We start from the raw sequence: 22,036 nt of genomic DNA on the forward strand, positions 1-22,036 counted from the left end.
GCTTAAATCTTATTGCTGTTATCACTGGCATCTCCTATTTTTCTTGGGTGCAGCTTGGTATTCTGTCTCCCCTCAAGCACTTTCCTTCCCCATCCCTCAAAACCCAGCACTCAGTTTTGGGAAGCAAAAAGACGTTAAATGATTTAGGAACAGATCGGTGACTCAGCAATGAAATACACCTGTCATGATAGGGTAATGGGCGTAGCAGGACAGAGAGGTGGTTGGGGAGCTATTCGTGGAGATGGGAGAAGACAAAAAAAAAAAAAAAAAGAAAAAAGAAAAACTGCAAGGATGAAGGCTTCTCGGCTTCTGTCCTAGTAACAGAGCTCTTCACTTGCTACGTGTGTACTCCCTTCTTACGCTGCCATGAAATGAAACAGCAGGTTTTGCTGACTGTATTTTTTTTTTTCCCCATGTTTCTTATGGTGCTTCAAATCTGGTCAAGAGCAGAGAACTGGAGTCTTCCTAACTTGGCTTTTTTTAATCTAAAAGAGGGTTTTACTGGTTACTTTATTGCAACTATCTCTTAATTTGTTATGTAACTCCAGTCTTTGTATTGTCTTGTCCTATTTTATTAGGATAAAATAGGATATTTTATTTTCCCTTACTTACCTTGACTACAGTACTGCTTCTGTGCTATGGAACCAGAAGTCTTTAGTTTTGTTTTTGAAACAAAATATACTGTTGACAAAAGAGGCAGTAAATATCAGTGATGATTTTTGTTTCTTCCAGGTTTCAGTAGTTTTAATGGTAAAATACTAACCTACATAATTTCTGATGTGGTTAACAAATACAGTATAGACCCTATTTGTATATGTTACAACCTCAAGTAGTATTCAGTAGCTGTGTATGTCATGTGTTACGAAATTTGTGGCTCCTGGAGTCTGTCTGTGAAACCTTAGTTTTGTGCCACATAAAACATTTTAAATATATTTATGATGTTGATTTCACTGGAAATTTATGTTAATTGTCTCCTTAATCTGCAACGAGTCTTTCAGAAATGCACGTCTTATGATAAAGGCCGTGTGCTGGGACTTTGCATCTGTGCTCAGCTGCAGATTTTTCAGAAACTCCCTTGTGTGACTTCTTTCGTGTCATGTAATTTTCCTGTGCTTCTGTTTCTTACTTGCAAAGTGAGGATTATAGCACTTTATACTGACAAGATAGGAGATACTGTGTATGAAGCATTCAGTAGAAAATAAATTCCATGTATTTTGTGCTTAGCTATCTAGTTTTTTGTAATTGGGGTATTGCTTTGTAACTTCAAGAAATTAGTGGATATGCAAGGAGCACAGAATCAAGGGTGGAGGTGGAGAGCCAGTTAATGCCTACAACGTGTAGAAGGCAAAATATGTGCCAGGCTGTGGGTTTTGTTTGGGTTTTTTGTTTGTTTTGATTTGATTTTTTTTTTTTTTGAGAACCTGATTTTCAGAATTTTTCAACATATTTTTGCCTGGACTTCTGTATGTGCAACCTAAGATAGTTTAATAAGACTTTCATCGCTCTCTTGTACCAATTTATTTCTTGTTTTGATATGTTGGTTGTAGAACTCAACATACAGCCTTGATAGCGAGTATGCTCTGATTAGGACAGTTGTCTAGACTCTCCCAGTATTTGCTACTTGATACATTGAGCACTGTAGATATTTTTCAGGAATTTGCAACCCAATTTGATGCTCCATCCCCTGCTATTTAGTCCAGGCAGATGCTATTGAGCAAAACTTTCTCTGTTTGGTTAGATTGTCTGATCAAAGGTGTGGAAGAGTTTCTTGGCTTCCAGTGGAAGATGTGCATCTGTTTACAAAAGGTCTCAGACAACTGACAAGTTAGTCTGCAGCTGAGAACCGGTCTCAGTATTTCTTTTGCTTCTTTCCATCTTGAGTTAAGTAGTTCATGAAGCAAGGTGTTCCAGGATTTGAGAAAATTTGAGAGCTTTTCTTAGGTTATAGAAACGCTAATGGTTCTTTTATGTTGTCAATATACCTGATAACACTTCTCCTGTAGCTATCTCGAATGATATTTTCTTTCTTTTAGGGGCCAGCTATTTGTTCTGGAATCTGTTCTAGCAATGATTGTTTTGGAGTTGCTGGACTTTAATATCTACTTCCAGACAAGCCTTTTCAGAGTCTCCCATAAGCACTAGTTAAGGGAACTTGGGCTCAACAGCTAGAAAGTTGTCACACTGCAGTTATGGAAGGTGGACAGGACTAGCCTAGGGTAATTACTTTTAAAACCAAACAGCTAATTTGACCATGACCCCACCACTGTCCTGTGGGAATACAGTTCTTTTTATTCACGTCTCCGATGGAGATAGTTTGTAATGTTTAAAAGAAGCTGTTTTCCTTTCAGACACTGGTTAATTTGCTAGTCTATTTACATAACTGGTAATAAAGCAAATGTTAGTAGGATACCTCATAACCCAAATTCCAGAGTTTGGCAATACTTAATGTATTCACTTAGTAGGCATGGTGAATCATTCAAGACAAAATGCTGTCATACTCCACGTATTGTTTTCAAAGGCCTCTTATCTTAACAGTCACTGACTTTTGTTGGACTTTAGGCTTCTTAATCATCTAATTGCTTTTTTTTTAATGGCTGTTAGATGCCTCGTATTTTTAGCTACTGCTTTTTATTTTTTTCTAAAATGCGTTAAACTGTGGCTTCATTTGCACAATACACAGCTAGACTTTTTTTGCTATTTGCTACGGTAAATCACAGAACCTCAGATAATCTCTAAATCAGGTCAGCTCTATATCCTCGCGCAATGTCTCAGTCCCAGAATTTGCTGCTGCTCCATTTCTGATTGATTGGAGAGTCAGTCAGTGAAGTCTGTAGTGGCAAGAAGATGGGAAAAAATTGGGGCAGAGTTTCTTTCCTGCCTGCTTGAGTTGGGGGATGCTCTGCTATTTTTGACCTTGAAAGGGTTAGAATGTCACTTCTCTTTCCTTGTAGTTCTCTTAAAAGCAAGCATGGCAACAGTGGTGGTGATAGCATTAGCCGTCACCTCTTATCTGTCACAGGTGGTGATAGCAGTCTTCCCTCCCCCTTTCTTCTTCGCTAGTAACTAAACTGCTTTAAAAATTTAAAGTATCATATACAGCTGTATTGTTAGATCTGACTACTCATGTTTCTAGTGATGAACTTCCAGAAAACTTTATACAGCCATAAAACATGAAAGCGTCAATCCATTTTGTGCAGTAATAAAGAATATTTTCCAAAAGAATGCTTAATTCAACAAGCAAACTGTGAGCAAATTGAACTGAGTATTTAGACAACATCTGTAATATGATGCAGTTAATTGAAAAGTGAAAAGCAAACAGCTATCACAGTTTATCTTTGATAACTATGGGGGGAGAGGGTTTGTTTATGTGTGTCTGGGTTTTTTTTATTTGCTTTTTTGTTTTGTTTTTTCGACAGTGAGTATTAATGCCATTGTTAGTTACTTTATTAATATATTTTTTCCTTTGCAGTGCCCACTGGTTTTTGGCTGTCATTTGTTTTCCTGGTTTAGAAAAACCTAAATACGAACCAAATCCTCACTATCATGAAAATGCTACAACACAGATAAAATCTTCTTCTTCGGATGGAGAGAGCAACACTCCATCTCCTTTGCCAAATGAGTTAGACGTACAAAACTCGCCTTCCAAATCCACAACAAAGAAGACCTTGACCAAAAAGTATAATACAGCTTTAATTGACCCGAACACTGAAACAGAGGACAGTGAGTCTTCGTGTTGTAGAAGAAGTCCCTGTAGGGGAAGAAGTGGTTTCAAAAAACTAAATCAAATAGACAGTGATGTGGAAGAACCTAACACTGTGCAGTCAGCATGCCATAAACTTGACCATAGGCCTCCAGATGAAAATGGTATACAGGGTGAATTCACAACTGCTGGCCAATCTATTGGTAAGTAATTGTAAAAACACATGTATTTTAATGAAAAATTTGGAAATTTCTCATCTCTTGCTTGCTTTTCAATTGCATAAACTCCATACTTTGAAAATTAAGTAGTGTGTGGCTCAAGAGCATGATACTACTAATCCAGCATTGCGTATAGAATGTCTTTGACTGTTGACACATCTGTCATGACATAAAACTGGAGATAAAACATTGTTTTCCCAAATCAGATAAATTCCTTAGTCACACAGCCTTTTTTCATCCTAAATCATTTTGTAACTTTTACTTACCTTGTACCACTTGAGACTGGAAAGGTTAAGGAAAGAACAGCAGCGGATGATCTTTTGACCATGGATGCTCATAATGTATGCGTATGGGAGAACTGAACTCGTATTATGTGAGCCACTTAATTGCAGTGGTTTGTAGCATTTGAGGTTTTATTTCAGTACAATTAACTTCCTAGTGTGCTTACGGAAGGTTTATGAAAAGACTGAGGGGAAAAAAAATTTTTTTTTTTTTTTTAAATCTCTTGTATGACCACTGTGTTACATTTGGATAAGTTTTCTCCGTGAAGTAGTAGCCATCTCTTCTGTAGAGGTTTATATCAGTAGTTGCACTGATCTGGAACAGCACGTGTACAAAAGTGAGCGAAGGAGCTTGACAGACTTTTAATTTAAAAGAAGTGAAGGAAAAGACGCTCGTGTTCTGTCTGCTCCCTGCAATGTTTGGATTTCCGTAAATTGTTGATGGTGATGCAAGAACTTTTACTTCAGGCACTGAGCATTCCTACTGACTTAATTTGCTTTACACATCGTAAATAATTGCATAGTTTCATAGTAAAAAGTCTGAAAAGATCATCAACCATATGGTCTAATCTGTATACTGCAGGCCATTACGATTTTAACGTCTTTGTGGCCGTAAACCACTTCCTACTTTCTAAGCTAAATTTTTTCTTGGCTAATATATACTGAGCTTGTTTTTCTGACAGCATTGTCTGTTCTCCAGGTACTTTTTTCCCCCCTTCTAATTTACTTTTGTCTGAATTGATTTTTTTTTTCCTCAACTTAGATGTGATTGTTACTCTTTATGTAATGTAGTAAGGTCTCATCAGTGCCCTTACTTCTCTGTGATTAGTGGGAACGTTTTTTATGAAATACTTTTTGCTTGAATTACTTTTTTATGGCTGCATTTTATTAGTGGTTGATGGTCATTCTGTCACTGAAACCCTTGGACTGTTGCTCAGGCATTGCAGGTGCTCTTTGGTTAATGCAGGTGTTCTTACTCGTCACAGTCCCATTTCACGGACAAGTAAGAATGAGACTCAATTTGAGATTGTCACGTAACATACATTTACACATCCAGATTTAGGTATGCTAGATGGCTAAATTCTTATTCCTGTCAAATGGACGATGGGGATAGCCCTTGGATATCCTGCCCATTCTTCAGTTCTTTCTCCAGAAGGTCATGAATCTTAACTCTCACCTCTGCCAAACCCATGCGTATGTGCTGGATATCTTGGGATGTTTCAAAAGGCAGCAGGTGCATCTCTTCAACAACATTAGTGAAGCTTAGAGAGCTCCTCGGCTCACGCTAAAGTAGTCACATCATAGCTGTTTGTTGAGTAGCTCTCCCCTCTGCCTATGGTTTCTGCTTAATATTATGAGACCCTAGACATCTCCTGCACATGAGAACCGAAACATAGATGTTTTGATCTCAGGCCACGTTCGGATGTCTCACTTGTAAATCAGTGCCAATGGATACCTAAATAACATTGAAGAGATCATCCAAGGTACTTTATTATTAGTTAACTAATCACATTTTTACTGCTCAGTGCTGAAAAGTCATTAAGTTCTTGTATGATACGGTGATTCTTCTTAGTGCCAATTTTTCTTCTTAGTGCCAATTTTCATCTTCCAGGATTGTTATCATTAATAAGCTGCATTAGTACATGGCCTACTTCTTGTGCTGCAGTCTTGTTAAAAATACTGAGTAAGATTCCCAGGTTTGTCCCTATGGGTCTCAACAAATAACCTCTTTCCAAACTATTTCTTCAATTTTGAAAGCAGCTCTTCAATTTTTCACTCTAGCTAGTTCATTGCCCCATTTACTGTTCTTGTTGAAATCTTGGTTTTCTTTAATATCTAATAGTTCCTGCAATGACCAGTACTTTTTATTTTTGTGATGGTTTGGATACCTCCCTCTTCTAGGATAAGTTTTCTTATAAAAATATCAGGTTCTTTTTATAAAAATACCAGGGTTTGCTGAAATGAGTTATTCAGTTCTCATTTATTTCCACACGGCTCAGTATTTTTTCTTTCAAAATCTGTTCTGAAGTCTTGTATAGTGTTATAGTAAGAGCAGTGAGCCTGTAGCTGTCTGTATCTGCTTCCTTCACAGGTATAGCTGTAACATTGTTGTTTTTTCATTTGATGCTGTTTCCCATGAGACTAAATATGTAAAGGGGTAAGGAAAGAATTTACAAAGCAGAATTCTGCTAGTGGCATAAACTTACACATGCTCTTTTTTTTTTTTTTTTTATAAAGTAGCAAACACTGTAGTTTCACAAACATTTCTAAGCTGCTGCTCCCAAAAGAGCTTATCCTGCTTTCTACCCTCCCTAGCAGCACGTTCCCTTTCCTTTTACCAGCACAAGTCTTTGTAACTTCAGAGCGAATCTGATCAAAGAACTGGTTCAAGTTAAATATTAAGCTTTTGGCTGACTTCCTCAGTCTGGTTCAGTGTGTGTGGGTGCATTTGATGGCACAGGGAAGGAACTGGAACTGCTTAAGGATGGGAATAAGCAGTTAAATTAGGGACAGGATGGGACTGCCTCTTTTGGTAGCAGTACCAGTTTGTTGTAAAGTCCTTACGGAACTGCAGTGGTAACTTCATGGTGAGTTTTAGTCTTTTTTTAAATATATTTTTCATTTATTTATTTATTTATTATTAAGCTTTTCTCAGAGAAAAGAACAGTTTGTGCTGTGTTACTTAGAAACTTTTCACTTTAGGCTTACATGCATGAATCAAATATTGCTTGTTGGCTGTATCACAGTTATTGTGAACAACCCTTAGCAAATCTGAGGTATTAAAAATTAATTTGGTCTTCAATGATGGTATAGTATTTGATGTTTAAATATGGTACTGTGTGTGATTGATGCAGATGGCTTGCACAAAATCAGACTAAACTATAGTGAAGATTCAGCTGATGGCAGTAAACTAAATGAAGATGAGCTTATAGATTTTTCTGAAGACCAAGATAACCAGGTAAAAAAAAATTACAAATTTTATTTGGGAAATGGAAACTGTTATTTTATGTTCTGAGTAGACAGTTTAAAAGCTGTGTATAGATAGCAAGTATGCGTTGCATAAAGCTAGTTTACCTTTAGCAGCGTGAGATCCAGAGTGCTGGCTACTTAGAAAAATTTGCAGTTTAGCTGACAGGAGAGGATTGTACGTTCTTTCATTGAACTATTTAGCAGGGAACTCCTGTACTGATCTTGCATTTAATTTTGACTCTTTCACATAGTGATAATATTATACAATGATTTTAGCAAAACTCAAAAAAAAAAAAAAAGTCAACAACTTTGTGTCTCATCTCCCCCCACTTCCCCATGTCTACCCAACAAACCCAAGAACAGATTTATCTTCCTTCAGCTCCGTTTCTTGGATATAAACAGACACATTTATAAGTAGGTGCTACTTTACTGTTCTCGTTTGTTGATGATTTTCTAAATAGATTTAAACAACGTGGATTTATAATCAAGTAGTGTTCTTATTCAAATGGGAGATTGGAAGAAGTTTAGATTTTTGAGATGTGGAAGATCCCTGATCAGTAAAGCGTCCTTTATTGACTCACTACTTGGGTATGAGGGTGTTATTCCCTCACTCTGTTGCCTCTACAATGTAAGCTGAGTGTGAGCAAGTTAGAAGTTCAACAGTTACTCTTCTTAATGGGCCTTCCTGTTCCAGGTGTATGAAATACTCCAAGTTGTCTGAAATAGAGAATCAGAGGCCGTCAGATATACAGTCTAGGAACTACTTATTTTTCACTTTTGAGTCCAGGACAAACAATTATTTTTCCGAAGTCTGCACCTATTTGTAATGACTTCCAAATTGTATGTATGTGTGTGCGTACACACAAACCCTTCAATTTATGTTGAAACCCAGCTGTGCTTTCATACCAACTCAGCCCACCTCTCCTGTCATGTTACGTGACAAAGTTCTTTGATTCTTCCCTATTTTGTAGCAGTTCGTAGAGTACCCTGGAGATGGCGAATGGTAAGTAGGGTGTTTCCAAGCTGGAGCGTGTGGCATGAAGGCAGTGAAGAAAGCACGTGGTCAGCACATACTCCTTGAGAGGAGGAAAAGATGCTGACTGCCTTGGTTGCAGTGCAGCTTATAATTCAGCTCAATTTGAAGCTGTCACTGATATCTTCTACAGCGCGCAAATTGAGTATACAAATGGTAGACCATGACAGGCTGAATACACTTTCACATCTGCCGAAAATGAAGTTGAGGCTGCAATAGAAACAGGAATATTAGGAGCAAAGCAGCGATTTCTAATACAATAAAATCTTGATAGCATAACATGACGATTTCAGTCATAGTACCCTGCATGTTAATGAAGTGTACCTGTTATCACCAAAACTTTACGAATCGTGTTGATGTGGGGTCTGCTGTTGGTTTTGGAAAGCATCTCTCCCTGCAACACAATAGTTTGTGGTATTAGTAGTGAACTTAGTAGTGCTCTTTTAAAGGTAAGAAAATGTACGGATCACTGGAGTGCTTTTAAATGCAAGAACTTTGTGTTTATGAAACTTCCATGTCCTGCATAGCAGTCAATATTGAATCAAAAGGTTAAAGAGTATTCCCAGGCTTGTGGCATGTCAGTCTGTGTAGCATCATGTCAGATTGCCTTTTGATTTCCCTTGCTCAGAGAAACCAAGTTGGGACAACTTCTGGTCTGATTCTGGAGCAAGGGCCAAGTACTTCGGAGTTCATTGCGCGTTTTTCTCTCTGTGCTTCGAGAAGATCAGCATACGTGAAACCACCGAACAAGTTTCTAGTAATCATTAACAAGGACAAATATTTAAAATTTGGATTAAAAGCGGCATTGGAGATGCACATATTTGGGATAGCAGTACTTTGAAAATGGCAGTTGTAGGATTTTTTTCTGTTTTCAGTGGTTAATAGCACAGTTCCCATTGTGTCTTTCTAGCATGGATTTGAGAAACAGTGTGAGACTGAAAGTTGGTAATGCAAACTTTACAAACAGTGAGTGGATTTAGATGACAGCTAGCACTGCTTTATTAAATTTGATGTTATTTGTCTTGAGTGAAAACGGTAAGTATGGCAGTAATTTCTTTTGCATTTGAAAAGCAATATTAGCTTATCAATACCTGTAAAAATGTTGCTTTCGTAGGAAGACAGCAGCGATGATGGTGGCCTTGCAGATGATAACTGTAATTCAGAAATGGGGCAATGGCACCTGAAGCCTACTATCTGCAAGCAGTAAGTACTACAAAAATGAAAATAGACTTCAAACTTAGCAGTTAATGAAATTAGAAAGGCAGTAATTATGTGAAATGGTCATACTTCATTCTAAATATGTTTTATCCGGTATGTCACTAGTATTTGAAGGATGCTTCTATACTGGGTGATATAATCGACTTCAGTGAACAGAGAATTTAGTGAATAAAGCTACGAGCAAAATGATAGTTTTGTTTGATTTCTGTTAAGCCTGTGTGCTGCCTCAAGTACTGAAGATAGCTTCTTCAAATAAAGCTGTTCTTTGGCATCTTGCTGTTAGTTTCCTACAACAGGAACGTGCAGACGACTGTTTAAATATATCCCTAGATATTATAAAAGCAGAGTAACTTCTTTAAATTCAAAATTTACTTTAATTAATAATTTATTTTTTCACACTTGTATTTGTTTATCCATTCTAATATTTTCTTCTTTGTGAATATATTGCTTACTAGAAGGGTAATGGCTTTTACAATATATTATTATGGTGAAGGATAAAATGATAGAGTTGTGCATGCTGTGAAATGTGTATTTCTTGTGCATAATATATTTGCATACAGAGGCAAAATCCCATCTGTGTTATGATTTTAAATAATATTTTGTGGTGCTATGAACTTCTTAAATTAAGTTGTCCCATGCTGCTCATGGATTACCTATACATAATACTTTCCTACATTGCTTATATAAATAATATCTTTCTTTTATCAGAAGTTAAAATAATCAGAAGTTAGAATATCAAAAGTAACAAGTAAAACCTGACAATATTAATGTGATTATATGGCTAGACCTCAAAAATTGCACAGATGTAGACTAATTTAGAAGTACAAACAAACCTATGCATAGATACGTGCAGATGTTTAATGTCTCTATTAACTAGTTGGCAGTCATAAAATAATGAAGTTTTGAAAGTGTTATTTTCTTAAAGGGACATAATTAACTTGAAACTTAGCTGATATAGCTGAAACTGCTTTGTTTATTTTTAAAAAACCTGTCCTTTAATTTCTCTGTCAGCTTAGTGATTTGACAATCATGTTTTATTTTGAAGTGTAATCTCTCCCTTTATAAATGGTGAAAAACCCACAGAAAAGTCAAAACTCATGAAAATGAACCCGATATTTAAATATTAGAATGAAACATTCGTATCGACTTCAGTGGGATTGCACATAGTTCAAAATTGTTTGATGCAGTTTAATTTTGGCATAGGAGAGTATTTTTCTTCCTCCATGGGTAGGGTTTTACCTAGGAGAAGCAATGTGGTTTGCTTCCTAAAGAGTTCTTCCAAATATAAAGTAACACCGTGGAGAACATGAAGCAAATACTGTATCATAGATGGACTATATGCGTTGTGATAGTCACTGTACGCTTGCTCTGTCACTTGAGAGCAGAGAACTTTTAGCTTTCGTGGTATCTTAGTCCAGCAAAGCGGGCAGGAGACCTGCATGGATGAACAAGGAACTCCTGGCAAAACTCCAGCAGAAGAAGGAAGTCCACAGAATGTGGAAAAGGGGACAGGCCACTTGGGAGGAATACAGGGACGTTGTCAGAGTGTGCAGGGATGCGACAAGGAAGGCTAGGGCCCAGTTGGAATTAAATCTGGCAAGGGATGTCCAGGACAACAAGAAGGGCTTCTTCAAATACATCAATAGCAAAAGGAAGACTAGGGAAAATGTGGGCCCGCTGCTGAATGGGGCAGGTGCCCTGGTGACAAAGGATAGAGAGAAGGCAGAGTTATTGAATGCCTTCTTTGCTTCCGTCTTCACTGCTAAGGCCAGTCCTCAGGAATTCCAGACCTTGGAGACAAGAGAGGAAGGCTGGAGAAAGGAAGACTCTCCCTTGGTGGAGGAGGATCAGGTTAGAGATCTTTTGTCCAGACTTGACATCCACAAGTCCATGGGCCCCGATGGGATGCACCCACGAGTGCTGAGGGAGCTGGCGGATGTTATTGCTAGGCCACTCTCCATCATCTTGGAAAGGTCCTGGAGATCAGGAGAGGTGCCTGAGGCCTGGAAGAAAGCCAGTGTCACCCCAGTCTTCCAAAAGGGCAAGAAGGAGGAGCCAGGGAACTCCAGGCCTGTCAGCCTCACCTCCATCCCAGGAAAGGTGATGGAGCAGCTCCTCCTGGAGGTCCTCACTAAGCGTGTGGAGGACAAGAAGGTGATCAGGAGTAGTCAGCATGGATTCACCAAAGGGAAGTCATGCTGGACCAATCTGATAGCCTTCTCTGCTGGAACGACTGGCTTGGGAGATGAGGGGAGAGCAGTGGAGGTTGTCTACCTGGACTTGAGCAAGGCTTTTGACGCTGTCTCCCATCACATCCTCCTAGGTAAGCTCAGGAAGTGTGGGTTGGATGAGTGGACGGTGAGGTGGCTTGAGAACTGGCTGGATGGCCGAGCTCAGAGGGTTGTGGTGAAAGGCGCAGAGTCAAGTTGGAGGCCTGTGGCTAGCGGTGTCCCCCAGGGGTCAGTCCTGGGTCCAGTCTTGTTCAATATATTCATCGATGACCTGGAGGAAGGCACAGAGTGCACCCTCAGCAAGTTTGCTGATGATACTAAACTGGGGGGAGTGGCTGACACACCAGAAGACTGTGCTGCCCTTCAGAGGGACCTGGACAGGCTGGAGAGGTGGGCGGAGAGGAACCTCCTGAAGTTCAACAAAGGCAAGTGCAAGGTCCTGCACCTAGGGAGGAATAACCCCACTCAGCAGTACAGGCTGGGGGTTGACCTGTTGGAAAGTAGCTCTGCCGAGAAGGACCTGGGAGTGCTGGTGGACAACAAGTTAAGCATGAGGCAGCAGTGTGCCCTTGTGGCCAAGAAGGCCAATGGTCTCCTGGGGTGCATGAGGCAGATTGTTGCCAGCAGGTGGAGGGAGGTGATCCTGCCCCTCTCCTCAGCCCTGGGGAGGCCTCCCCTGGAGTACTGTGTCCAGTTCTGGGCTCCCCAGCACAGGAGAGACATGGCACTGCTGGAGAGAGTCCAGCGGAGGGCTACCAAGATGATTAGAGGGCTGGAGCACCTCTCCTAGGAAGAAAGGCTGCGAGAGCTGGGCCTGTTCAGCCTGGAGAAGAGAAGACTGAGAGAGGATCTCATCAACGTGTACAAGTATCTGAAGGGGGAGTGTCAAGAGGATGAGGCCAGCCTCTTCTCCGTGGTGCCCAGCAACAGGACAAGAGGCAATGGGCAGAAACTGAACCACAGGAAGTTCCATCTGAACATGAGAAAAAGACTTCTTGACTGTGAGGGTGACAGAGCATTGGAACAGGTTGCCCAGGGAGGTAGTGGAGTCTCCTTCGCTGGAGATATTCAAAACCCGGCTGGATGTGATCCTGGGCAATATGCTCTAGAGGACCCTGCCTGAGCAGGGAGGTTGGCCTAGATGATCTCCAGCGGTCCCATCCAACCTAAACGATTCTGTGATTCTGTGATCTTGCACGTGGTATTTTGCTCTGCCCTTCTCCATACACCTAATGTGGTTCTGTAAGGTGGAGCATGATTAATTTAATTTATTTTCAGCAATCTGATGGAATACAGTATGTTGTCAGTCTTTTAAACCAAGTAAATCAATATATTTACCTCTGGGCCTTCTTCAAACCCTATACTAAAAATTTTTCTAAACTCAACTCCAGTTTAGTAAGATGATGCATTTTGGTACTCTGTTAAATTTCTAAACCAAGCTGTGGGAATGAATGAGAAGAGTAGGGGCAACCATTTCTGGTTCCCTACTCTTTGTTCTTTTGACCACTTTCAGACCTTTTGGCTCCTGTAGCTGTTCTTAGGGATCTCAAGTTACACAGTTCGGTTCTTCAGCTGGAGCTCTGGTTCACCCAGAGCCATCAGTGTCAGAGCTGCTGAGGGTAAAGTCTAACTTGGTTATTCTCCTGATACTAATAGATTTCTTAAGCTCATCTCAGCTGGTTTCAGCAATTACATAGTTGCGGCTGAAATTCTGCATGGTCTGTTCTGTGGGTTGCCTGCACCTTGCCCAGTGACTAGGGTCTCAGAGTGTTAGAGACTTTTTAATGGCTTTACTCCAGGGTCCACATGAAATTTTAGAAGCCCTAACAGAGAAAGTTGTCTGTTCCAGAATTCCTATTTCCTGTCTCGCACTCTATTCAGAAATTTAAACAAAAGTAACAGATGGCTAGGAGAGCTGGAGCATTTGCACTATTAACATCATACCTAGTCACTGGGTTGACTTAGAGAAAAGCAATCAAGTTCGTTTCAGAGACTGGTTTCTGGTAGACAGCTTGGGAACGAAAGCTTTGTCATTGAGGTTTGTCCCTTGAGTTCTGCACAGTAAGCTGCGGATATCTCCTTCCGAGTATGAGATCCCAAATAATACTAGCTCTTTTGAATGGAACAAAATACAGGATTGAGTGGATTCTAAGATGAGTCCATTTTGATGCTAGCCAGCTTTGTGGACTTCTGCAGGTAGCACAAGGTGCAGTAGGTACAGATTCAAAGACCTTAAAAAAAATCTTTCAGATTTCATGAAGAACATAGATCTTCAGTCAAAGGTCTCCATCTTTATGATACTGTCCTTGTTACCCTAGGACTTCCAAGGTCCTTTACCTGTGGAAAACTATAAGATGATTTAGTGTTCTGTAGATATCTACTTATTTATATCTCAGAAGAAGTCACTGGGTGTCGCTGTATCTGGGTCAAGAGTCGGAGCCCCAAAGCTGCACCTGCGTTCTCAGCTCAGGCATCCTTAGTGTACTGGTGACATCAGAGGCCCATCGTGTAACAGTGATTCCTCAACTAAGTCACCCACTTTCTGTCGACGTTCCTGAAAGTGCCTCTGCAAACCAGAGTTCATCTCCTTATGTTTTACCTCCTGCCTCTTCTGTACTATTGTTTTCCTTCCTTTAAGAGGTCACGTTACTTCCATTTAGCATGCTTTGGTTTTAGCATCATAGCCAGAGACCCTCCGGTTAACTTTAACTTGATTAACTTTATCATTGCTCTCTACTGTTCTGTGATCCTCCCATCCTTTAGCGTAGGCTGCTTCTGACAGGTGGTAATCTCTCTTTTAGCACTGGAGGCTGTAGGGCTGCTTCCTCTGCACCCCAGAGAATCGTACTTCCCAAACTAGAGAGCCATCAAACTTGAACCTGAGAAAGGTGACCTGTGACGTGTGGTAGTTGGAATTCAGGGTAGTAACTTTAACCACGTTATCTCAGTTATTCTAGAAGGGGACTGGCTCATGACTGAACTACAAAATTCTTCCTATAAAGAACATCTTTGTCTGAATGTATGTGTGTATTACTGTTAGAAAATAGAAAGCAGAGCTCTGTGAGAAATAAACTGCATCCTATCTATCCCTCAAAATTGTTCTTGCATCTGATACTGAGATTCTGAACTCTGGTATGAATTGGCACTGATGTATAAATCCAGCTGTTGCGTATAAGGCAGCCGATATGATTGGATGTTATGTTCACAGCTACTGCAAATGTGACATGCTCTGACTTTGAGGGATAGATGTAAGGAACTACAGCGTATGAGTGAGTGTTCGCGTAGACTTGGCTTTCTGCGAAATGTTTGGTTATGGTTACATTTATTTTATTATACATTCATTATATTTTTCTAAAGTATTTCAAACAGAGTTCATGTGGGCTTTGTGGGTAATTATAAAGTAGACCACTTTTCAGGTGCGTTAGGTGGGGTCGCTTCTGTAGGCATACACACCTAGTGTCTTTTTAGGTGCTGTACAATGTCCCATCCGGCCTCCAGCTGCTCCTCCAGAAGGATATTTGTAGGTTCTGTATCTTTCCAGTCTCATGGAGGTGACCCAGATATCTCGTGCATCTGAAATAGCTCTAGATGCTGAGGGCTTTTTAGGCAACTAGATCTCACCTGTAACGGGTGCTTTCAATCTGACACTACTATATATATATTTTTTAATATCTTCACATTTTCTGTACCTAGTGAATGGTTTAGTGCAAAGATAACTTTGCATTTAAATACCTCAGTTAGGAGATTCTAGTAGTGTTTGCAAAACTGTGTAGTATTGATCTAGTTTTGTTCAAGATCACATCACAACTGATTTCATAGCTAGCTGTGTAACTTCGTTTTCCAAACTACTATAAAATATTGTGTACTTAAAAATTGTGTTCTCTCATAGGCCTTGCATTTTGCTTATGGACTCGCTGAGAGGCCCTTCACGGTCAAACGTTGTGAAAACACTAAGAGAGTAAGTTTCATATCTCTAACTTTTTCAAAATTATGCAAGGAAAAAAAAAAAGGTTTAAATTTCATGCGCTTTCGCTATAGGTATTTAGAAGTGGAATGGGAAGTCAGGAAAGGCAATAAAAGAAGCTTTTCCAAAGATGTCATGAAAGGTTCCAACCCAAAAGTGCCACAACAAAATAACTTCAGTGATTGTGGAGTGTACATATTGCAGTATGTGGAGAGCTTTTTTGAGGTATGTTTTTTTTTTTAAATGTATTTTATGTATTTTTTATTATTTGTGTCCTGTAGCAATCAAATATGAGCTAATCAAATCATTACAATGGTAAAAACCTCTTTACTGTAGGTGTTATTGCTACTTATATATATTACAACTTAATTTATGCACTAGCGTACAGAATAATAAATACTTTCTGGGGGGAAAAAAAGATGAATTATCATTTTTAGTTGCACATATGTACCGTAAGACAGAAATTGGAAGTCATGGAATTTTCTGATAAAATGTTGAGGAGAAAATACTTAGTCTTCCTTTGCTGTCTTATAGTGTATACCTTTTAAAAATGATCCCGTTAGAAACAGAGTTCATATTTGTGTTTATTAAAAATTTAAACTACAGATGTGGTTTAAAAAAAAAAAAAAAAATCTTGTTCTTTTTCTCCCTTCTGTTTAGGAAATGTGACTTTGAATAGAATCAATAGTATGACATAGCTGTTTTAGACTTTTTGAGTTGCATTAAAACGTGTAAGATGGATCATCCATTAGTGCAGTAACTGCACGTTATAGATAAGGCCAAATCCTGATTCCACTGAAGAAAATGGTAAAACTCTTATTACCGTCTTAGCCTTCAAGTTAAAGTTGATAATTCACTTTTACAAGTGGAGGAACCCTCAGGTCTGGGTTGGGAGGAGAAGAGATGAAGTGAGAGGTTGCCTGTAGGGGACATTAACTCTATTTGCAGTCCATGCCATTTTAGGGCACTGGTCCTAAACGCTTTGGTAACATACTCGTTGCTGGGAAAACTAGTGATTTCTTCTCCCTTCCACCACCCTTGCTTTACACATACTTCATGTGATAGCAGCAGGGCTGCAGCAGTGTGTACTAACGCGGAACGGAGCTCAGGCCTGTAATATGCTTCTGCCTCACCGCTCAGTCCCACCGTGAGAGCTTAAACTGTCTTTCAGTGCTTTCAGTTTTGTAGATAGGGGTGTATATGGGGCAATCAAATCTTGATAGTCTTTGTAGTGTTTAGCCCTTTCCTTCTTGCAAATTAATTGCTGAATTATCACAGGCTGAATCGCTCGTCCTGTCTGGTCTTGCAGGATGTAGAAGTTCTGTTAGCCAGGGAACAGAGACGACTCTCAAATCACAGGGTGTTCTCCGAAGTAGCATTAGCAGAAAAATAAAACGCGTGGTAGCTGCACAGTGCTTGAGTATCTTGCACTTACTGCGCTAGTAATTTCAGTTGCAGATGTATTTGAAAAATTGCACAAATCTCATTAACTGTTTTTCAGCAGCTGTAGAAATGGAATTGGGGAGTGTGGCAGTTGTGTTGAATTTGATGTTTGTGAGTACTTCATGCACATCTTTTACTTTATTTCAAGGATTTGTTTCAAATATCTTTTTTTAATAATAAGCATTAAAATCCTGACGTGTATTTTCTTAGAACCAGGACTCCTTTGACTAGGCCTCTAGAGTAATTAGGAACCCACCCGTCCGCTATCACAGCACGTAGCTTTCCACTCCTTCCTCAACACGCTGGCTGTTCAGCATTGCCACATTCAGCCTGTCAGGGACAACTCAGCCACCTGCCCAATGTGTCACCCCCTCCTCTCCCTTCAGCTTTTTGGAAAATAAAGTAAAAAGATCAGAGTTAGCCGTGCTCCGTGGGGCCGGGCGGCGGCGGGCAGCAGACGGCGCTGCGCCGCTGCGGCACGACCTGCTGCCTTGCGGGGGGGTAGTGGGGGGAGCGGGGGAATGCGCAGGGGAGAGGGGGGTGAAGCCTGAGCCCTGCGGGGTAGGGGTGGCACAGCCCGAAATGTTGGCTTAGCAAACGGGAACCGTGACTGGCAGTCATAAAAGAGCGTATACCAGAAAGTGAGGTTTTGGTAGTTGAACAGATAACGTCCTTGCGGGACGAAAGAACGTACAGAGCAAGGAGGAAGCTCTTCCTTCCTGTGAACCATGTGTTGTACGTGTGTGTAACACGGTAGGGACTGGAGTACCGGGACCGCGGGTGAGGACAGGAGGCAGCAGAATATATGTGCAACTGGCTTCTGACCTATTTCTTCACTTTTTTCCCCAAACTGAACCAAAAAAAAAAAAAAGCCCTCGTTAAGGATATGTCCAAATTTCTTTTGAAATTTCTTTCTATTTTCAGTAACTACGCTAATGAGTTTTTTATTAATGTGCTTATTCCTTTGTCTGGCCTATTTCAAAACTGAAGGTGCGGAGAACCTGATCAGCTTCTCTCTGTGGTTTATCTGCATCTTTATGGCTGTTTTTCTGAAGTCTGCTACTGCTAGTATTAAGCAGCCTCATTAGCAAAGTCTGTTCAACATAGTTTTTTTTATTGCCCTGTTATCTATTTGATGTTCTGTTTCGATGTGGAATGTGTTGTTGCTAGTGCAATGGGTAGGCATTGGCACGTTCCTGAAAAGAACATAACTAATTTTTAGCAAGTAGTGTTGCTAGTGTTAGCTGAGTGGATGAATGTAATTCACTCTTCGTGATGCAAACTGCACATAAAATAGAATTTCTTTGAGAGAAAACACTATTTCACACACTGGTTATTTGGTTGGGGCAAAACTGCTGTATGATGTCCTGGAAACTTGGAGCGCCATAAATATGTTTCATAATAATCATTCTGCTAATTCTTTGGATGAGTAAGTTTTAGCAAGAAAACGGAATGCAAGTATAAAAAGGGTTGGAGATGTCCAGAGACTTTTCTCCAGCTTGGCTTTTTAGGTGAAATGTAAGGCTGGATTTCATAGGTAGCTGTGGTCCTAAAGGCATTTAGAAGGAATATATAACCACTGATTCCTCATCAGCTCTGGCTTTTGATGCTAGTCAGCTTTAAAAAAAAATTTGCTATACCGTTACAACCATTTTCTTTCTTTTTCAAATAATTGCTGTCACATATTTCTGCAGCCAAATGCTTTGTCTGAAAGATGTAGCAAGCTGAGTAGGTTATTTGGGCACTCTTGTAACCAGAACTGTGACCTGGACGAAAAGTATTGTATAACATACTGCAGCTAGATTTATTTGACCTTAATTGAACACGTACAAGACACCTGTAGTTGTGGAAGCGGTAGAAATTTCATTTGAGGCTGACTAAACGAGAGGGAGGAGTATACTTTTTCCTGCTACAGCAGTTCTCTCCATTCGTTCAAGTTATAGCTCCTGACTCTGCTATCCGAATGAACTTTCTTTTCAGAATCCCATTCTGAGTTTTGAGCTACCAATGAACTTAACAGACTGGTTTCCGCGCCCGAGAATGAAAACCAAAAGAGAAGAAATAAGAAAAATAATCCTGAAACTGCAGGAACAGCAGAACAAAGAAAAGAAGGGACAGAAGGACCCAAATTCAACAGAAAGATCTTTGCAGGAAGGAACAGAACAACTTACCAACAGCAGCTCAGACTGAATGTTGTATCTGTTGCATGTTAGCTCCACAATCAAAACTGCAATATACATTTTGTCTGCCCAGACTAAAGAATTGGCATATTCTCTGCTCAGAGTTACTTGCGAATGTTTAACGCCTGTATAAATGTGTGTCATAAAATGAATTAATTCCCACAAAGATGTGTATTAAGTAAGCAAGTCTGTACATATGTTAATGAGGCCAACTTTTTCAGCATTTGTAATTACTTTTTTTTTTTTCCACTGGTTAGGGAGCTTTTGTTATGTATTTCTGTTAATAGAATTAAAATAGCAACTTCTAAACATAAAGCAAATAAAGAAAATATTTATAGGATAAAATGGTTAACTTTTTCTTTTTCAGTAAAGTTGTAATGTTACAGGCTTAAGTAACACATAGGGAATGATTTGGTAGTAAGATAATTAATTCATATTTTGACCCTATTTAGTTGCCCTTTACAGGATTATTCTGCTTGCGCTACAAACAATAATATGGGTAAGTGTCTCAATGTACCAAGGCCTCACAGAGGATGATTCCCATCCTCAGAGTATCTAAGTGTAGGCAGTGGAATAGTTAATAGGACTGCTTCAGATTTGGGGTTTTAAAAGATACGCATTGCAATTAAAATTCCACACTTGCTTTAGTGGGACGGGCTAGGGAAAGGGGGAGAATGCTCTTTGACCAGAGATTACTATTCAAGCAGTATTATGAAAGTGGTTTCAATGAAGTGATCTTGAGTGATACTATTAAATCATATTTTGTGGATCCCAATTGTTGTACAGGTGTATTTTGAGACTTTCTTCATTATAAAATTGTATTTTGGTAAGTGTACTTGGAATAGCAGATTGCCCACATTACATTTTCTATGTTACAATCCTGAATGTTACATTCATATGTGCTTTATCTAAGTAATGAACATTTTAAAAAAAAAAAAAAAAAAGTGTATGATTACTATTTTTTGTAATATCCATGCAAAAAACCAAAATATCAGTGTTCATTGCTTGCTTGTTTGTTCTTGGCTCTAGGTAGCATCAGACTAATGTTTGGGATTTGTTTGGATGTTTCCAGTGTATTTTGATTTTAAAACAATCTAAAATTCCATTGTTGTTTATAGTGCAAACAAAGCTTTTTATCATTGTTAAAAAGGCTTTGGTATTTAAATGAGGAAAATAAGCAATGGTTCTTGCAAGGATATATATATCCAGTCTTATATAAATATCTTTGAAGGGAACCGGAAACTGTCTCTTCCCAGAAACAGATCTGTCAGGGGAAGAGAGGGACCTTCTGTCCCCTCCTTGCAGATATTATTTTCTCTCCTGGTAGTTTTACTGGGAATGTAATTTGTCATTCCCTTCTCCCAAAGAGAAGACACAGAGAATTCATTAGCTGAACTCTTGTCCTCCCAAGATCCGTCTTTACACACAAGATCAAATCTAACCCAGTACTTTGGGTTTTCATTCCCACTAAACCCTGAAAACGTGGCTGCTAGTGACATTACTGCCAGGGCATTCCTGCACAGGTGACTATCTCTGTGAAACCCTCTGTTTAAAAGTGGGTTCACCAAGGCGGAGTGATTGCACAGAGCAATACACTGTGGGCTGCTACTCTTTTGCACAGATAACCCATGGGATTTAGGGGAGCTATTCATTCCCTCATCTCTCTCTTCTTGCATAGACCCTGGGCCCCGTGGATAAAATATAAGCACCACACATACATGTCAAGGAAGACTCGTACACAGAGGTTTCTTGTTGAAAACATGTGCGGGCAGTCTGTTGGATTACAAATGAAATATGTAATGCACATACCTCTGAGTTGTTTCCTCCATCAAATTTATCCATCGTTCTTTCCATTGTTGGGGAAATTTTGTGATAAAATAGCTTCAGATTGTTTCCCTGCAGTGTCTTGTCTCTGGTTTTAGTGCAACTGACATACTGGAATAGTAGTATTTATACAAATGCAAGTAAATCAATGAGGGCTCATACAGAAGGAGGGGAAATAAATTTCTTGGGAATGCAGAGACGATTGCAAACAGAATGTATTCCTTCTCAGTCTAGTCCTTCCCCAATGAGGTGTTCTAATTATATGGAGTATACCTACATTTGATCGACATAACAGTTTTCCTTTTTCTAACGTTTGTGGTGCAGGTTCATAATTTGATGGTGTAGAACTATTTGGTTCTCTTGCTAGGAATGGCCTGGTGCTTCCTCCTCTTCCTTCCTCTTTCCTGTCCTCCCCTTGGTCCTCCCTCCCCCTTTTCAAAGCTGTGAAGAAAAAGTGTTTGATTTATTATCATTTAATGTTAAAGGTCTTGAGATCTTCAGTCATATACAGCAAGCTAATATACATGTTGGATATAGGAAACTTATTTTTTTAATAAAATGTGATGTTAATAGAAAAACCACAGAATTAAGAATGAGTTATTTAAAACTTTTTTGACTTGGTGTGCAGACTTCACTATTAAATGAGCGGAATAGGTGTAAGAGCTGTTTTTAACATAATGGTCAGTGCAATAATGTGGTTTGCTATCTAAAAAAGAGTTTTACTAGTGAATGTTCTCAGTCAGTTTTATTCAGTAGAAGTTAATGGAGCGGGGACTGGATATTTTTAGTTAATAAATACAATACAAAATATATGTTCTGAAGAAAGCATAAGTTGTGTATTTCTTTATAAGATTTGAGATTACAAATACTTTAAAAGTAGCATGACTCAGTTTTGCAGTGTAAGGTATCAGGTGGCTACCTAATTAGATGTATCTGTTTGTATTGTTTTTCATGTTGGATAGAATAACAGTTAA

The 22,036-nt window shown here is 39.4% G+C and overlaps 1 protein-coding gene across 2 annotated transcripts in view; it reads left to right on the forward strand.

The window, feature by feature from the left end:
- Positions 1–21,640, forward strand: part of SENP6 (SUMO specific peptidase 6) — an 85,479-nt gene extending 63,839 nt beyond the window's left edge. For both annotated transcript variants that reach the window (XM_068937573.1, XM_068937572.1), the window contains 6 exons: positions 3,470–3,903; positions 7,055–7,158; positions 9,317–9,405; positions 15,541–15,609; positions 15,690–15,840; positions 19,039–21,640. In XM_068937573.1, the coding sequence (XP_068793674.1) occupies positions 3,470–3,903; positions 7,055–7,158; positions 9,317–9,405; positions 15,541–15,609; positions 15,690–15,840; positions 19,039–19,248 (1,057 nt within the window). In that variant the 3' untranslated portion in view covers positions 19,249–21,640. The remainder of the gene's footprint in view (positions 1–3,469; positions 3,904–7,054; positions 7,159–9,316; positions 9,406–15,540; positions 15,610–15,689; positions 15,841–19,038) is intronic.
- Positions 21,641–22,036: the final 396 nt, after the last annotated feature.

Source organism: Struthio camelus, chromosome 3, assembly GCF_040807025.1.
Source record: "Struthio camelus isolate bStrCam1 chromosome 3, bStrCam1.hap1, whole genome shotgun sequence".
In the NCBI taxonomy this organism is placed as follows: domain Eukaryota; kingdom Metazoa; phylum Chordata; class Aves; order Struthioniformes; family Struthionidae; genus Struthio; species Struthio camelus.